The sequence below is a fragment of the Centrocercus urophasianus genome, unplaced genomic scaffold (assembly GCF_019232065.1).
Source record: "Centrocercus urophasianus isolate 14NV4802_14NV808 unplaced genomic scaffold, USGS_Curo_1.0 seq_33, whole genome shotgun sequence".
NCBI classification, from domain to species: domain Eukaryota; kingdom Metazoa; phylum Chordata; class Aves; order Galliformes; family Phasianidae; genus Centrocercus; species Centrocercus urophasianus.
The window spans coordinates 3,079,217-3,095,443 of record NW_024884900.1 but is presented as its reverse complement, the minus strand read 5'-3'; the positions used below and the strand labels follow the sequence as shown (position 1 = coordinate 3,095,443).

The following is a 16,227-nucleotide window of genomic DNA, read 5'->3' as shown; positions in this document are numbered from 1 at the left end:
TCATTTCCTTTCCAAATGCTGTACCAACATGTAGCATGGAAGGCTTTAATCTGTTGCAAGCTTTTCATCCTCTGGCTAGAAATATTGATTCTGGGAAGGCAACCATTTACCACTATCCGCATTACAGTCTAAAAATTGTGTCATTTGTACATGAATTCTCAATGGTGGTTGTTTCTTGTTCTACAGAAGCATTTTTCAACCACCCTTTCCTAGATCAGATTTCAACAGTCAAAAAATGTAAGTAGTTTTGGTTTTTCATTTATTTTTGTAAATGAAAGTTGGGGCCTGGAGGGGAATTAAAATCTGCCGTATTCCTGAGATGTTTTCTTAAGTCTGACTTTTACATTCTACTGTGAGCCTCAGAGTTGAATCTTCTTCAGTACTATGCTGTGCTGACACACAACTCTCATTCCTTTCACATTTCAACTTAACTTAAAACCCATGTGTGTTTAAGGATACGTGGTGTTTATACATTCATATGAAAGTTTATGGATGAAAAGTAGCGAGGAAATGAGTTTGTTTGCAATTCAGGCTTTCAGAATGCTAAACCCACGTTTCTGTTTGGGTTTTCCTCTTTTAGCCTGTCCTGTACCAGTGCCCACATATGCAGGCTCAGTCTCTGGCAGTTCCTGTGGCAGCTCACCTTCCTGCCGTTTTGCTTCTCCTCCAGTAAGTTCCCCCTTTTACAAAACAATCTCTAGAAAATATTTTCTGTAATGTTTGGCCAAGAATTAGCTCTATAAATTCTTGGACACAGAATAGCTCTCAAGTAAACCACTATCTTTTTCTAGAAAAATTGTTAATGTTTTGGTTCTGTCTTGTTTCTTGTGTTGTACTTTATGGGTGGGTTTTTGTTGTTGTTTGTTGTTCTAAAGACTTAAAACGTGATCCAGAATGTGAACTTCTTTTGTTTATTTGGCCTATGGTGGTGATAATTCCTACTTCAGAGGCTTTATTCCGAAAAGAGCAATTTTACCTTATGAATCAATAGATTTGTAGCAGAGGTTTCTTACTCCTCCCTCCCTGCTTCAGTCTCTTCCAGACATGCAGCATATTCAAGAAGAAAACTTGTCTTCCCCTCCATTGGGTCCTCCAAACTATCTTCAAGTGTCTAAGGACTCTGCCAGTACCAGTAGCAAGAACTCTTCCTGTGACACAGATGACTTTGTTCTTGTCCCACACAACATCTCTTCAGACCACTCATGTAAGAACCTTCCCTATTTTTACATTTTAAAACGTTTTTCACTGATAACATATCTTCGTCTTGCTATTGTTTGTCTCTCTTTTCTCTAAATATGTCTCAGTTCATATTGGATCTAATTTATTCACTTTTGTTTACTTTTTGAAGGAAGGCTATTTGGTATTTGTCCATGTCCATATGGGACATTTTTATCTGCAACTGAGTGACCAGATATACCAAGATTTTAAATTGTGGGCAGTGTTGGACTTCAGCAGTAGAGCATTTGTTGTAGGTCACATCTGAGGCATTTTCTTATGCAAAACAACTTGTAGAAAACTTGTATATGTTTACAGAAGTTTGTCAGAGATTTTTATTCTTATATCAGTAATACTGGAGAGTTTTTTGTTTTTTAAGATTCTGCCTCATGATGTGGCTTTTCAGTGTGTTCTTCTTTTTGCTGTAGATGATATGCCATTGGGAGCAGCTGGCAGGCGGGCTTCGAGCGAGTTCTTGATGTGTGGAGGGTAGGTGTGCTGAGCTTCATCCAAAAAAAGTCTCATGTTCTAAAACGAGTACTGTAGCTGTAGAAGATGTTGCTGGGCTTTTTGGCATTTGATGGATTTACATAGCTGTGAGTGAACTTTCTTGAAGATTAATACAGCAAGTTGAATTTAATATGAATGCGTCAACAGCTTAAATCCAGAAAGCTTTGCTGCAAAGCAGGTAGTTTCTCTGATGTGAAGAACAGCCTGTTTGACAGCGTTTCTTGTTTTCACAGGCAGTCACCATTAACTATTTCTGGAAGCTCAGGAACTGTACAGAAGCCATCCTCAACCTCTTCTCGAAGTACTGCTTCTGGTACAACTAACAGGTGTGTGATGGAGGCTTAGTATTTCCTTTTTAAAAAAAGGGTTCTTTGTTGTATGTTTGATTAGTTTGTTTTTATTGTGAATTACTATAGGAAACTGAATTGAAATGGCTACACTTAATGCAATGTAGTGGCTGATGGCTCCACAGCTGACTTCTGGTTCAGATTAACCCCAAAAAGATTTCCTTGAGGAAAGTGAGCTTTATTCTGGCTGATTATAGCTTGAACTGTCTAAAGACAGAAACTTCAGAAACAGAATTAATTTGTTCTTTTTGTGTGGTGAAGCACGACATGTTCCTTGTTTACTGAGTCAAGATGTTCAATGTAGTTTACTTTTCGAGAAGTAGTTGTGAGAAAAGAGGAATTTAAAGCCTATTTTGCAATGGGTTTGTGTCTCATGCATAGACTGTCTTGTGTTTTCTAATTGCTTGCAGAGAGATGGCTTCTGTGAAAGCAGTTATTGTGAATTTCACATTTGTGGCTTGCAAGATACCAAAGAAGCTACATGTAACATGTATTGCAGCTTTTTAATCAGCAGGGCTATTAACAAGGGCCTTTTCTGCCTCATTGCAGACCAAGTTTCTAATAGTTCAAAATGAATTTTATCAGTAGTGCTTGATGTCTTTCATGGATTATATTGGAAACTTGATTCTGATCTTTAGCTATTTATGTAAAGGTAAACAGTAAACAGAAGGTGTAGATTTGTCATTTGACTAAGTAATAAATTTCATGTTTTCAGTACAAAATAGAGAGTGAGTGACTAAATGGGGAATAAAGCTCTTATGCTGGGTGTATTTCTGGCTTACACTGGAACTACGGAGCTGCAAGTCAGCATTATTTGTTTAGAAATGCTTGTCACAAGAAAAGTTTGCTACTTTGTGCTGATCTTTTTGCAGTTTGTGAAAAAACTGCTGACAGGGGTTGTCAATGAAGCCGTGGTCTTACGTTGTGTGTTTAAGGGCAAAAAGTCTGAATTGTTTGGTAGTGAAGATCCGTTTGCTCTGGATTGACCGTTTACCAAAAAATGCATTGTAATTTTTTATTTTAAGTTGTTACTCATCACAGTTTCTAGAATTACAGCTTTTCTGAAAACATGCCAGTTTTATTTTCTGTATGTTACTAAGTAAAGAGCTAAATGGTTTGTGGTTAGAGAGCAGGTGCCTACTGGTCACATTTTCAGTGGTTGTACTACAACAGTTTGATTGAGTTATTGGTTGAATAAATGCAGACTGACTGCTTGGGGTGTCATCTCAAGGCAGCAGTGTGTGCATCTTATATCTACCAGATGCTTTGGGTTTTGGTTATTTTTTGCTGTGAAACGTTCTTTCCTAGTGTGTCATTGTTTTCAGAATGTTGTTATGCCCTGTGAAACAGTGAATTTTTCTGATTAGCTGATGAAACTATATGAATTGCACCCATAATTAAGCTGCTTTATGGCAAGTGGAGGAAGCTGTGATGCTTCTCAGGCTCCAGGCAGGATAAGTGGAGGCAGTTCATTCCTCTGTGGTTAATTCCTACTTTTATGCTGAGACACTCAGTGAGCAAGGATTTAAAATCAGTGGTATTTGTGAGGCTGCAAAAAAGTGTTGGTACAGATTTATTCAGATCTATCAAAGCTGACTTTCAGATAACTCAATATCTGGGAACTGGGTGGCGATAAAAGGACAAATTGTGTTCTTTTGCTAAGGGAGAACTGTGTGTATGAGGAAGTTGTATTTCATTTTCAGAGGTTGCAAAGGGAGTGTGACGGAGTCATAAATCCACAGTTCTGTTCAGCTGTATCCACGCAGTGGTGTAACTGCTTGTTTTCTAGAGCTCGTGGTAGAACTTTTTTCACATCTCCTCTGAGAATCTCTGATCTTTGCCTTTCTCTTCTCTGAAGTGTTGATCAATAAAGGGCCAGATACCAAGCTGATTATCTTCCAAAAAGTCCTTGAGTTTGAAATCCTTTTTGTCTAGCTCTTTTAAAAGTGTTGGTAACTGATTACACTGTGGTGGTTTCGTTCCCTTATCTGGCAGTACACTGAGGTGAGCCAGGTCACTGACACATAGTTGAACTTGGGTAATACTAATCTGCAGTTTGCGTCTGTGGATTAATGTTCAGGTGTGTGGTTTTGGTCGTTTTGTCAGGGGTTGGTTACATAACATGTTTTCCTTTTGCAAGTTCACTCTGTCTCATGGGATATCTCGGCGCTTTAGTGGCTTTTGTACACATTCCAGCCCTGCTGCTGAACTTCCTGTTCTTAGTGCAGTGGGTTTTCCTAGAACGCTATTTTGAAGCGTTGTAAACAGAGCAGGCGGATTGGCAGGGAGGTGAAGGGATCTGTAGATTGCTGTGATGCATAACGAAGTGTACAGCACTTCCAGCCTGTGTAAGAGAGGCAGTTAGTAACAAACAGATCTCAGCCTCCTGCAGAGTGCCAGAGCTAGACCAGGACAGGTGAAGATATGCTGCGTGCATGGAGCATGGGATCAGATTTTCCACTTCCCAGATTTTCTTGAAATTTTGAGGATGGTACAATTCAGTGAAAGATCTGCCTACCTCTGTTCATCTCCTCTCTTTGCACCTTCCAACTTCAGGCATTGCCAGCCTTCTGTATCCCCTCGCAGCGAAACAGCACCTATCCCAGTTCCTACTCAGCTACGGAATTACCAGCGTATAGAACAGAACCTCTCCTCTACTGCCAGCCCTGTGTCAAACCCCCACGGATCACCGAGGTGAGTTTTCAGACTCCTTTTTCTTGGTTCTGGTAGTATTTGTACCCTAACAGATATCTGTGCTTTCTTACTGATGTCTTTTTATTTTTTTTGACACAGCCCCATAATAGAGAGGCATTTTAATGAGGAATAATAGTCCTTCACAATCTCAAGATTGTTGAATGGGCAGTTGACATTTTTCAGTAAAACAAGATGATCTTGTTCCTTTGCTCAAATGCAATGCAAGAGAATAAAAAGATGAAGCTTTGCTCTTTTTGATTTCTCTTTGTGTAATATGCAGCGTTACATCATAAACTAGAAAGTCAGTAATAGGTTCTGTTTTCACACATGCAGTGATGAGTTGGATGCATTGTTTTGTCAAATATCAAGGAATCAGGTTTTTTTTGCATGCTAATTAACTAGCTTGTCTTAATACAAAGCTCCAGTGTGCTGGATTTATTCTGTGCCTCGCAATCAACAGGATTGGGGTGGTAAAGGTCAAAGACTCAGAAACAGACTGCTTAGAACTCTGGAGTTCTTTACAAAAACACAGTTCCTTCCTTTTTTTAATTTTTGTCTTCAAGATCTGATTTTGCAGTTGTTTCTGCACTTGAGAAAGTGCCTTTCTGTACAATATTTGTTGTCAGTGGCTGAGCTTTATTCCAAGTCTAATACTTAAAACGTTATGGTAATTTTTATTGTAAATTCCTTCCTTTTCCTACCATAAAAACAAACATGTATGTCAATGTGTTTCACTCAGTAGTAAAATTTAATGTAATGTCTGAACAGCAGGAATCCATTTACTAAGAACTATTTAAAATTTCTACAGTTAACAGACAGGCTGCTGTGACTTAAGTTTCCTTAGGTTCCAAAACCCTCAGTGAGGACAAAGGGAATTGTATCTTGTTTTCAAAATGAGAGACTTATTAGTTTAATAAGCCTCAACTTCACAATTCTGTTTAAATATCAGAGTTGTTTGTTGGTTTTTGGTTTTTTTTTAATTGATCATTGTACTCTTATGGGAATTCAGAATCTTATCCCAAGAAACCACAGTTGCATGGTTATTGTAACTGGCAACTGTAGTGTGTTAAGTAACTATTTTCTTTCTCTTTTTTTTTTCTTTTTTTCCAGAGCTGGGGTTGTCAGACGCTCCAATACCAGCCCAATGGGCTTCATGAAGATGGGCTCCTGTTCTCCAATACCAGCTGATGCTGTGCAGGGTGTTGGGCGCAGGTTATCCACGGGATCTTCGAGGCCATATTCTCCTTCACCACTAGGTAAGCTCCAGTTCTAATTCTTACTCATTCTCAGTAATTAGCAAGGATTTAGCTGAAGCAGTAATTCAGAAAACAAATTCCTGTTTAAAACTTCAACTGAAATTTGCCCAAATAGATCATAGAATCACGTAGATTGGGAAAGACTTTCAAGATAGTAGAATCCAACGTCGGCCTGACCTACGTGATCACATCCCTTACGTCCACATCCACGTCTCTTAAACATCTCCATGGCTGGGGCTCTGCCACTTCCCTATGCAGCCCATTCCCATGTTTGATCACCCACTCCTTGAAGAAACAAGTAGGTGAAGAGTAAAGCATAAATTCACATTTTGATTTTATTTACTTAGTTGGAACTATACCTGAGCAGCTCAGCCACTGTTGTTGCGGACAGCTTCAAGGTCATGAGTCCAGGAGCAGAAACTTCTCAGGTGAGAGACTTTGGACAATAACACAACCAGTACAGTTTTGATTAAACCTTCCACAGAGTTTCATGAAAGAGGAGGGCGGCATTACGTTAGTGTGGGTTAATGGCAGGCATTTGGTAAGCTGTGCACTGAGATTCTGTAGAAACTTAGCCTGGGTTTGGCTGTGTCAGGACTCGTTTCTCCGTATTGAATTGCCTACACAATCAGAAGTTTGTTGTTTTGTTTTTTACCTAAGTTGAATAGCAACTCTAACACCTGTCTTTAACAAGGGATGAAATGGGATAGATGAGATTATAATGAATGGTCTGAACACGTTTCTCAGAATCTGATTTTGATAGACCAGCGTTTTCATGCCAGCACTCAGAAAAGGGAAGAACTACCAGTGTGCGGTGTGTGGCATGTTCTCATCACTCTCTTAGGGAATTGCCAGGAATCTGATGTTAATATTGCTAAGCTTTCAGTAAGCTTTGCAACTCATAAATTGTTCCAGTGCACCAGGAGGCGGCAGCAGGGGTGGGAGAGTATTTGTTACTGTACACACAACTTAGATGCAAGCTCTTCTTTGTCCAGAATAGCAGCTACACTCTTTATTTTGACCTTTTAGGGAAGTGTTTAAACTACAATGTGTGTTATTTTTCCTGCTTTAATGCTTCCCAAAATTCTCTGGAGGTAATAACCTTCATTTCTTGGAGTTTATATTTCAGATATCTGGACATTAAATAAGTTTTATGATGTCTTAAAAATGTCCCTCATAACTGTTATGCTGCTGGCAATCTCAACAAAAGACTAGGAATGAGTAAAGCCTCAGATTTGAAATAGTCTCTTGTATTTTAAAAGAAAAATAAAAAAGCTGAGGAGAAAATGAAGGGAAAACAAAGCTGTGTGAGCTCTTTTGTTCCGTCTTTTTGGGATAGCACTGTTTTGTGGCTCTAGGAGTATTTAATGTTTCATTTCTCTGTCTGTTTCCTGCAATCTATTCCTATTTGATTTTGTTTCTTAATTTCCAGTGACTGCAGTGTTATTTCTACTTGTAAAATACCACAAATGGCAGCATGTCTGCTTTTCAGCATTTAAATGGGTAAATTGACTTCGCTTCAGGGTGAAGTGAGATCATCTGTACAGAGATTTTCTAGGGACTGAAGATGTCTGTCTTAATGCAGCTTCTGAACTAATTGAGTTACCCTTTGCTGCTGCCAGTGGCAGCAGAGGAGAGTTTGAATTCAGAAGCCTACCCAGTGGTGGGAATGACACTAGAACAGCAACCAGGGAAATTTAAGGCTGCTTTTTGAAATAAAGCTGAATTTAGTGCTGTGGGACAGACAAGCAGGCTGATTTCAATGGAGTTGAAATTTCATGAGTATAGAATTTAGGGGATTTAGTGAAGAGTAGACTGGAATACTCTGCTGGAGCTTCAGGCAGAAGGTCTGTTCTAAAGCACATTGTTTAAATGGAGAGGAATGCAATCAAAATGAAATGGCTTGTATTCAAAGTCTAACTACCAAGAGCATAAGCTTAAGAAGGTTGCAGAATGTGGCTTAGCAGCTGGGCACTTTACTGAGCAAACTGCAAGAAGTTGGACATTGGCTCCACTTCACAAATATATGCTTGAAGAACAATCTTGGAAAATTGCCTTGGCCAGCTGCTGAGAATTTTGCATACTAAGTCATGGTACAGCCTAGGAACAAATAGAATAGTGTAAGCTTTGCCATTTCTTTTTAAGGCAAATGGGATTTTTAGCACTTTGTTCTTTGGGGTTACAGTGGCATACATTTTATCTGGAAAGCTGTGGCCACAGGGCTGAAGTCTTACGTATTGTTTGAAACTGCACCGTTCCTCTTCTTGAAACTTAAAAATACCACATGGCAGATACAATTTTAATCAAATATTGGATTTTTTATATTGAAAGTGGAAGAGAACCTTTTGGGTAGGTGAGATGTTCATAGGAGTGTTTCCTTACAGTCCTCTGCTTGCAGATTACAGCTCTTCCATTTCAATTTGCTTTACGAGAAACTTTGCATTCATACTGAAGTGTGGACTTTCTTTGTACATGATGAGCTTTTGAAAAACATCTGACAACCTAAAAATAAATGGCTGCCCTAAGTAATGATCCTAAAATGTTTCATTTGAATAACTTGTTTATTAAGGTTTTTGTTTTTTAATACCTACTTTTCTCACAGAAACTGTGAGGGTAGCAGCCTTTTGTGTCTGCAGATCAAATTATTACAAACAAAACAAGTCATTAACACACAACTTTGTATTCACATGCTGTTTACAAGAATGCAATTCCAATACTTGAAAACCTCTTTTCAGTTTAGAGTCCTGGTGGCTGTGCTTGAAATTTTAGCATTGGTTATGCCATTCCTGCTCAATCCAACCACTTTATATGTCTTGGAGTAGGTTGCCAGAAGTAGTGCAGCTGCCAGTACAGCTGTCACCCTGCAATCTTGCCTCTTTGGCAGCTTGAATGTGAGTGTCATCTCATCAAGTGTATGTAGCCTCAGCCCGTATAGTCAACAGGATAAATTCATCCTGCTTGCCATTTAGTGAGCTGATAATCAAACACGTATCTCAGTAGTGCATCCTTATCTCCTTTCAGATTAATGATGCTCTCTAGTGTTTTGAGTTTCGTTGATACATTTCCAAGCACTGCACGTAGAAATCTTTTTCACTGCTTTTCATCCCTACAGGTTCTCCAATACCACCATCTCAGTCTCCACAGTCACTTCTGATGGGAGCTAGGTTGCAAAGTGCACCTACTCTCACGGATATTTACCAGAACAAGCAGAAGCTCAGAAAGCAACATTCAGACCCAGTGTGCCCATCCTATGCTGGGTATGGATACAGTCATTCTCCACAACCAAGTAGGCCAGGTAGCCTGGGAACATCACCCACCAAGCACATGGGGTCGTCACCGAGGAGTTCAGACTGGCTGTTCAAAACTCCTTTACCAACAATCATTGGTTCTCCTACTAAGGTAGGTTGAGTTTACCACTGTTTGCAAAATGTGAAGTGGTAACACGTTGTCTGAAACCATTCCCAAGAATATCTTGAGGTGCAAATCTTGTGTTTCTTGTTGTTGGTCTTGTTTATTTCTAATATTTCTATATTCTTTTTTTTTTTTTATTCTTTAAGGCAACAGCTCCCTTCAAAATACCTAAAACACAAGCATCCTCAAATTTGCTGGCCCTGGCAAATCGCCAGGGATCTGTGGATGCTCCTTTGCAGCCTAAAGACATCACTGAACCAAGGGATTTTGCACACTTTCACTCGACACAAGGAGGTGACAAGCATGCAGGAGAGCAGCACAGTAAAGCTACGTTTGGCAGGTAGGCATTGCAGTATTTATGACCTGGAAAGTTGAGTAAATAATTTGACAGAAGAATGTACATTGCACACAGCCATTTGGAGGGGTGGAGCATGCAAAAAAAGAGCTGTGAGGAGATGCTGATATTTAGTATATACAACAAGCTTTTTGTACTGTGTATAAACGTTGCAGAGACTTCCTGAAGCACTTTGTGTTGTTGTCTGGTGTTGTTATCTAGTTCCTTTTTGTTTTGATTATCTGACTGTGCAAGTCTCACCGACTCTCTGAAGCCTGTTTGATTTTGCTTCAAACATCTAGATGGCAAAATTGGCAGTATTCATTTTTGAGATGAAAGGGTTCATCTATAGTTAGCTCTGTCTCAATATGTCCGTGATGAACAGTGAGGTTTCCAGTCATTTTGTACTTGTGTTGAAAGCTTCTCTGTAACAAATAGTAAGAATCTACTGCAAATTAGGAACATTTTACCCTAAATTTTTATTGAACGTGTGTGTTTTTTTTCTGTCTAGATCTGTTAGTACTGGGAAGCTCTCAGATCAACAGGTAAAGACTGCCCTCGGTGGCCAGTTATACCAAGGCAGTACAGACAGCCTGAATACAGAGCGACCAATGGATACAGGTAAGGAACAGATGGATGTGTTTAAGTGGTCCATGTATACTGTAGCTTTTTTCAGCCAACCAGATAGAGTTCTGCTTCCAACTTCAGTTGTTGGTTGAGACACTTAAGCTTTTTTTATTATTATTTTCCTTAAGGAGATATGTTCTTTAATATAACTTTTAAAATAAGTGAGACAAGAAAGCATCAATTTCTGTGATAAATAAGAAATATTGCTGCTTCCTGGAGTGGCTAGAGGTTTTGTTTTTTCAGTACATTTGTGGCTGTTTCACTTCCTAATTCCAACTTGTTTTCATCTGAAAGTCAGCTTATGTAATTCTGGTTCTTTTTTCTTTACTTTTTTACCTCCTTCTTCCTCCCCACAAACAGCTAATACCTTGCCACAAATGGCCAACAGGAGATCTGGGTTTGATGTAGGAAGTTCTGCAGACAGGGCTAGTCTTTAGGCCAGCCAAACTTGTCTTTAGAATATTTCTGTTGCAGCTTTTGCTGCAGGACTGATGTCACTCAGCTTGTTTTATTTGCTGTCAGAATTCCTTACTAGTACAAGTCTTGGTACATCAACATATGTTGTCTTGCAGAACTCCAGTTTTCTGTATATAATTGCTAACCTATGTGATTGCATGTAATAGGGACTAATTTCTGGAAATCTTCTCTTCCAGCCCCAGCAGGGGCCTATGGCATCGCAGTGGCACCTCCTTCCATGGGAAGTGGGGCAAGTTCTCGGGCTGTCATGTTTACTGTTGGGTCCCCTCCAAGCAGTGCCACCCCTCCTACCTGCACCCATATGGTCCTCAGAACAAGAACCACCTCAGGTAAGTCCTCCTGCTGATGGCTGTTGTCGAACGGTGTTCAGACTTGCCCATCTCCTGAGGGCAGTAACCTGCTTACTGCCTTGCGCAGTGGGTCCTCTGGGCCAGGCAAATAAACAAAAAGCACTCTGCAAAAGCTGAGATGCACCTTAGATTTCTTCTGCCTTTTGTCTCCTGAAAAGAGGGCCAGAGGCACCAGTTTACCATGCCGCAGTGCGTAACATCTTGAGTGCGCTGTTTTGCTCCCCTCTAGGGATGTTTTAACCGCATTTGTGGCAAAAGTGGAGAGAAATTATAAGACTTCTGATTCTGCATTTTGCCTGCTGCAGTATGTTATAGTAGAAGCAAGATGAAAGATGTGTGAGCTGACTTCATCTCAGCATGTTGGCTATATTGTCAAATAGCAAAGATCTCAAGGAAGAGGCTGGAATCTGCTCAGGATGAGCAGGACTCTATATTTGCAGCAGTGTGCTTTCGTAAATTGTAAGAAAACCTTTGTACTATCTGCCTTGGAATCTGACTGCCTGCCTTGGAATCCTTGGAATCCTTGACAGCTGATATTCCAGAATCCATTTTATAAATCATCTCTGTACGTTATAAAGCGTAGCCCTTGCATTCTCTACAGAATGATGCGAGGAACAACGAAGAGAGCCTCCGAAGAGCGAATCTGTGGTGCCTACTGATTTGTCATTTGCTATCATCTGCAGCCCCAGAGCTGCACGGTGGAACAACCTATTGGACTGAATGTGTGTGTGTTATTTTTCCTTGTAGTTGGATCAAACAGTTCTGGAGGGTCTCTCTGCTCTACTAGTGGCCGTGTATATATGGGCTCGCCTCCTGGTATTTATATGGGTTCTTCTCCTCCGGGAGCCGAGGCAGCTCCAAGTCTGAAGTACATGCCTTATGGTACTTCGCCTCCCAGCTTAGAGGGCTTTATCACTTTTGAAGCTCCTGAATTGCCTGAGGAAACTTTAATGGAGGTATAGAAAAACAATTTAATGTTTTATAATATAAAATGCTGATAAAACAGAGACGTGGTAAAAACACGACTGCTCAGTGTGCTTGGTAGCTGCTGCTTCTCTATCTCAGATACTCCTCTTTAAAATCTGGAAAATACTCCTGTGTCAATTGTGACTATTTCTCTTTGGTAGTTATTCCTGGCATTTCTTGTATTTTAATAGGTAACCAAAGGAACATGACTGCTTTTGTTCACCAGAGCCTTCCAAAGAGGCCTCTGTTTTAATGCCAAGTCTCTGGATGTGGGTGCTGACAGAAGCAATGTCCCTCTGGGCGTTGTTCCTAACTGCTTCCTCACAGATGACATTGCATCCTACTTGTGGGAAGAGTGCTCTGTTTTTCATTTTTATTTTTTTTATGAGTGGTGGAATGTTGCTTTGAAAACACACTTTGGTGTGGTGTTCCACCAGGATGCTCTCCTTAATCTATAAATTTCTTAGGGCAGATCGCTGTTCTATTTTTTCATTCACATCTAGCTGGAAAGTGTTTGGGTTCTTACCACATCCGTATTTTATAATATGAATGTTTGACAATACGCTGCATTCTTCCCACAGACAGAGTTTAAAATGTATTTAGACCTGCACTGCTCATGAGAAGACAATAAATATCGCTGAGATGCGTTTGTTTTGTTTTGCAGGTTGATTTTTTTTTAAACAATGTAGTGTCTGTTTTAGATGTCAGTAAACAGTGAGTTGTTGGCTCCAATTTGTTTGGTTTAAGTGGAAAATTTGGCAACAGACACTTTTCAGTACAATATAATTCTAGATCTAACTGTAGAGTGAAGCAGATAAGTAAGAAGCTGCAGATCAGTTCTCTTATAGGTATCAAGTCTGTTGTTTAATAAAAGCCAAATGTTCCTTCTGGCTTCTCACACAAATGCTGAGCATACTTCTGGGTTGCTGATAATATAATAACAAGTAATACATCCCACTTTTGATTTTCTTAGTTGCTCAAGTTTCAAGAAACACAGAACTCCATGTCCCAGTTTCTCTGGCTTTTTTGAAAGACTCTGAAGTATAAACTACAGTGTCTTGAAATCATTAACAAAGAAAGAACAAATTAGTATCTGTTGATTGTTTTGGACTCATTTGATTCTGAAATCTCTACTGCTGACTGTTATTTCTGCATAGAATTAACATACCAAAAGAACCTCAAGTGGTTAAAAAGAGTTCTAAGTATACTTACTTGCCTTATGACTTAGAATGGTTAAACTGCTGTCTTGTTTCCTTTTGACAGAGAGAACATACAGATACCCTGCGTCATCTAAACATGATGCTGACATTCACAGAATGTGTTCTGGATCTGACAGCATTACGGGGAGGAAACCCAGACCTGTGTACTTCTGCAGTGTCACTGTACCAAATCCAAGAGAGCGTAGTTGTTGATCAGATCAGCCAACTAAGCAAAGAGTGGGGGTAAGTGTGTGATCAAAAAGTAGCAGAAGAATTAGTGAACATCAGACAAAAAATGCATTTGGACAAACTGTGCCTTCATTTTCATTGGAGCTATTGATTTTGTAGGAATGCACTTTTAGCAACTGAAAGCACATTAGAAGTATATAGCAAAGGTTACATTTGCTAGCATATAATGAAGAAAACTCTGTTTTCTGATCTATCACAAAACTGGGGGAAGTGATGAGGATTTGCAGGTTTGTGGTGCAGTGTAGTTCACTTCTGAATCTGGAAATACAAGTACCATCTCATTTGAAGATCTGAGCCCTCTGTGGTCCTGCTGACCAGGCTGAAACAGCTGCACTGAAGTGGAGGCTGAAAAGAGGAAAGTCGTGTTCAACCTTGACCTTAAATCAGTGTAGCCAGTCAGCCCTAAAGCAAACTCAAAAACAGGGAGAGACAGGAGAAATTTGAAGTGGTCGGAAAGGGCAGTTCCACTTCCTGCCTTCTTCCTGGAGAAAAAAAAAAAGGTATGTAGTATGTACACCCTGCAAAGTGTGTTTGCTTTTCACAGCTGTGAGAATTCCATGGGCATAGGAAATGACACTGCAAGAAAAATATACCCAGTTGTTTGTGGTACAGCATTGACTTCAAGCAGTCGGCCAATGCAGAGAAGCGTTCCTTTTAAAAATGCCTACATTAAAGCAGATGTACTCTCAACCAGTGACAGGGGGTTTGTGGAGGGGACGGAGAGGTGAAGTTGCATTTTCAACGTCTTCCTTTGCTGCTGCTGCTGAGTCCTGTGTAGGATAAAGATAAAGAATGGAGACTGCCTGAAGTTTGAATGTGTTCAAGGAGGAAGGGTTTTAATACATAATTATTCTTATTTCCCTCCAGACAAGTAGAGCAGCTTGTGTTATATATGAAAGCAGCCCAGTTACTGGCATCTTCTCTGCATCTTGCCAAAGCACAGGTCAAATCGGGGAAACTGAACCCATCCACTGCTGTTAAGCAAGGTTGGTGCAGCATAACCTCGTGTGCTTGAGAATTTTCTTCAGTGATACATCACTCAAAAAGCTTAAGTTGCATCATTTTTGTTTTTCTTCTATACAAGAGAATTGTGGGATATGTACAGTTGCACAATTCTGGTAGTAAACAAAGACACAGCTTGCAACTGTTAAGAAATGGACAGTTATTAACTTGAAAAGGAAATGGTTTGATATATTCTTCATTAATAGAAATGGCAGACTAAATAAATGTTGTGATAAGTTTAAACAGATGAACTTTGCCTAGTGCTTAAACAAGCTGAACTCAAACGATGCTTTTGGCTTGGGCATTTCTTTTAATAATTTCTTTCCATTTTATTTTTTTCCAGTTGTGAAAAGCCTCAATGAGAGATACAAATTCTGTATTGGTATGTGCAAGAAACTGACTGAAAAGCTGAATCGTTTCTTTTCGGACAAGCAAAGGTTCATTGATGAAATCAACAGTGTAACTGCAGAGAAACTCATCTACAGTTGTGCTGTAGAAATGGTAAGTGGCTCCTTTTACCAAAATAATAGGATGTTGAGATTAATAGTACATTGCTTCCTTTTCTCACATACTGCTCTGACGTAATCACAAAATAGAATGCATGTTTCCAGATTGCTCTTTGTGGTTATTTTTGTTAATCTTTCACTTTCCTTCTTGCCCTCCCTTAACTGTGGCTAAAGTTCCTGGCAGATTCTGTTCCTCAGGGACCTTTCCTCTACATCAGCACATTTGGTACATAAACACTAGGAAACAAAGCCACGCAGTCTCTAAAAGCGTACCCTCTGTGGATGCATCATCCAGTGAGGCTTAATGAAGCACAGAAACAACAGGAGTAGCTTCCTCAATCTACCAAGTCAGTTTAAGGAACGTTTGTCTTGTCCCTACAAAGCAAAAACAGTAGCAAACATGTAAAAGGATTTGTGTGCGTGTGTGTGATCAAGAAACTTTCTACCTGCCATGAAGCAGATGCAGTGAGTTTAGAGAATACTTCATCTAAAAAAGGAGTTAAGTCTTTTTTTAATACAGACATCACACAAAAAGTACTGGCAAATGTTGTGCTTAACCCTGACAATGGTGTGATCTTACACAATTGATTTGTCTTCTTTACAAGAGAATGTAGGTAATAGAACAAGCACAACTATTCATATGTTGTCACAATTTCAAAGTGTGTTCTAACATATATAACCACAAGATCAAAAAGTACTTTTACAACTTTGCAGAATCTCCTTTGCTGATACTGCGTGTGGGCTCTGTTCTCTCAGGTTTTGTTGTCTTACTGTCATAAAAGCAGATCATCTTATTTAAGGCTTAAAAATAGTCTGTGATGACACTGTAATGTGATCCGTTTTGAATTTATCATTTCAGTATTTGCCTAAAGCAATTTATGTAACAATCTACTGAATGGTTCTAGGTTCAGTCGGCAGCTCTAGATGAGATGTTTCAGCAAACTGAAGATATTACATATCGATACCACAAGGCAGCCTTGCTGCTGGAAGGACTGACTAAAATACTGCAAGACCCTGCAGATATAGAAAATGTGCACAAGTGTAAGTTTAAGCTGAATTATTGAAAATGAAATGGAATTATGAA

At 39.6% G+C, this 16,227-nt stretch overlaps 1 protein-coding gene across 2 annotated transcripts in view; it reads left to right on the top strand.

Annotated features, from left to right (window-relative positions):
- Positions 1–16,227, top strand: part of ULK2 (unc-51 like autophagy activating kinase 2) — a 35,940-nt gene that overhangs the window by 17,843 nt on the left and 1,870 nt on the right. For both annotated transcript variants that reach the window (XM_042830344.1, XM_042830345.1), the window contains 17 exons: positions 187–237; positions 581–669; positions 1,033–1,204; positions 1,644–1,704; positions 1,959–2,051; positions 4,629–4,766; positions 5,877–6,022; positions 6,370–6,450; positions 9,135–9,421; positions 9,580–9,773; positions 10,279–10,388; positions 11,048–11,200; positions 11,969–12,177; positions 13,451–13,629; positions 14,503–14,621; positions 14,981–15,138; positions 16,049–16,184. In XM_042830344.1, the coding sequence (XP_042686278.1) occupies positions 187–237; positions 581–669; positions 1,033–1,204; positions 1,644–1,704; positions 1,959–2,051; positions 4,629–4,766; positions 5,877–6,022; positions 6,370–6,450; positions 9,135–9,421; positions 9,580–9,773; positions 10,279–10,388; positions 11,048–11,200; positions 11,969–12,177; positions 13,451–13,629; positions 14,503–14,621; positions 14,981–15,138; positions 16,049–16,184 (2,376 nt within the window). The remainder of the gene's footprint in view (positions 1–186; positions 238–580; positions 670–1,032; positions 1,205–1,643; positions 1,705–1,958; positions 2,052–4,628; positions 4,767–5,876; positions 6,023–6,369; positions 6,451–9,134; positions 9,422–9,579; positions 9,774–10,278; positions 10,389–11,047; positions 11,201–11,968; positions 12,178–13,450; positions 13,630–14,502; positions 14,622–14,980; positions 15,139–16,048; positions 16,185–16,227) is intronic.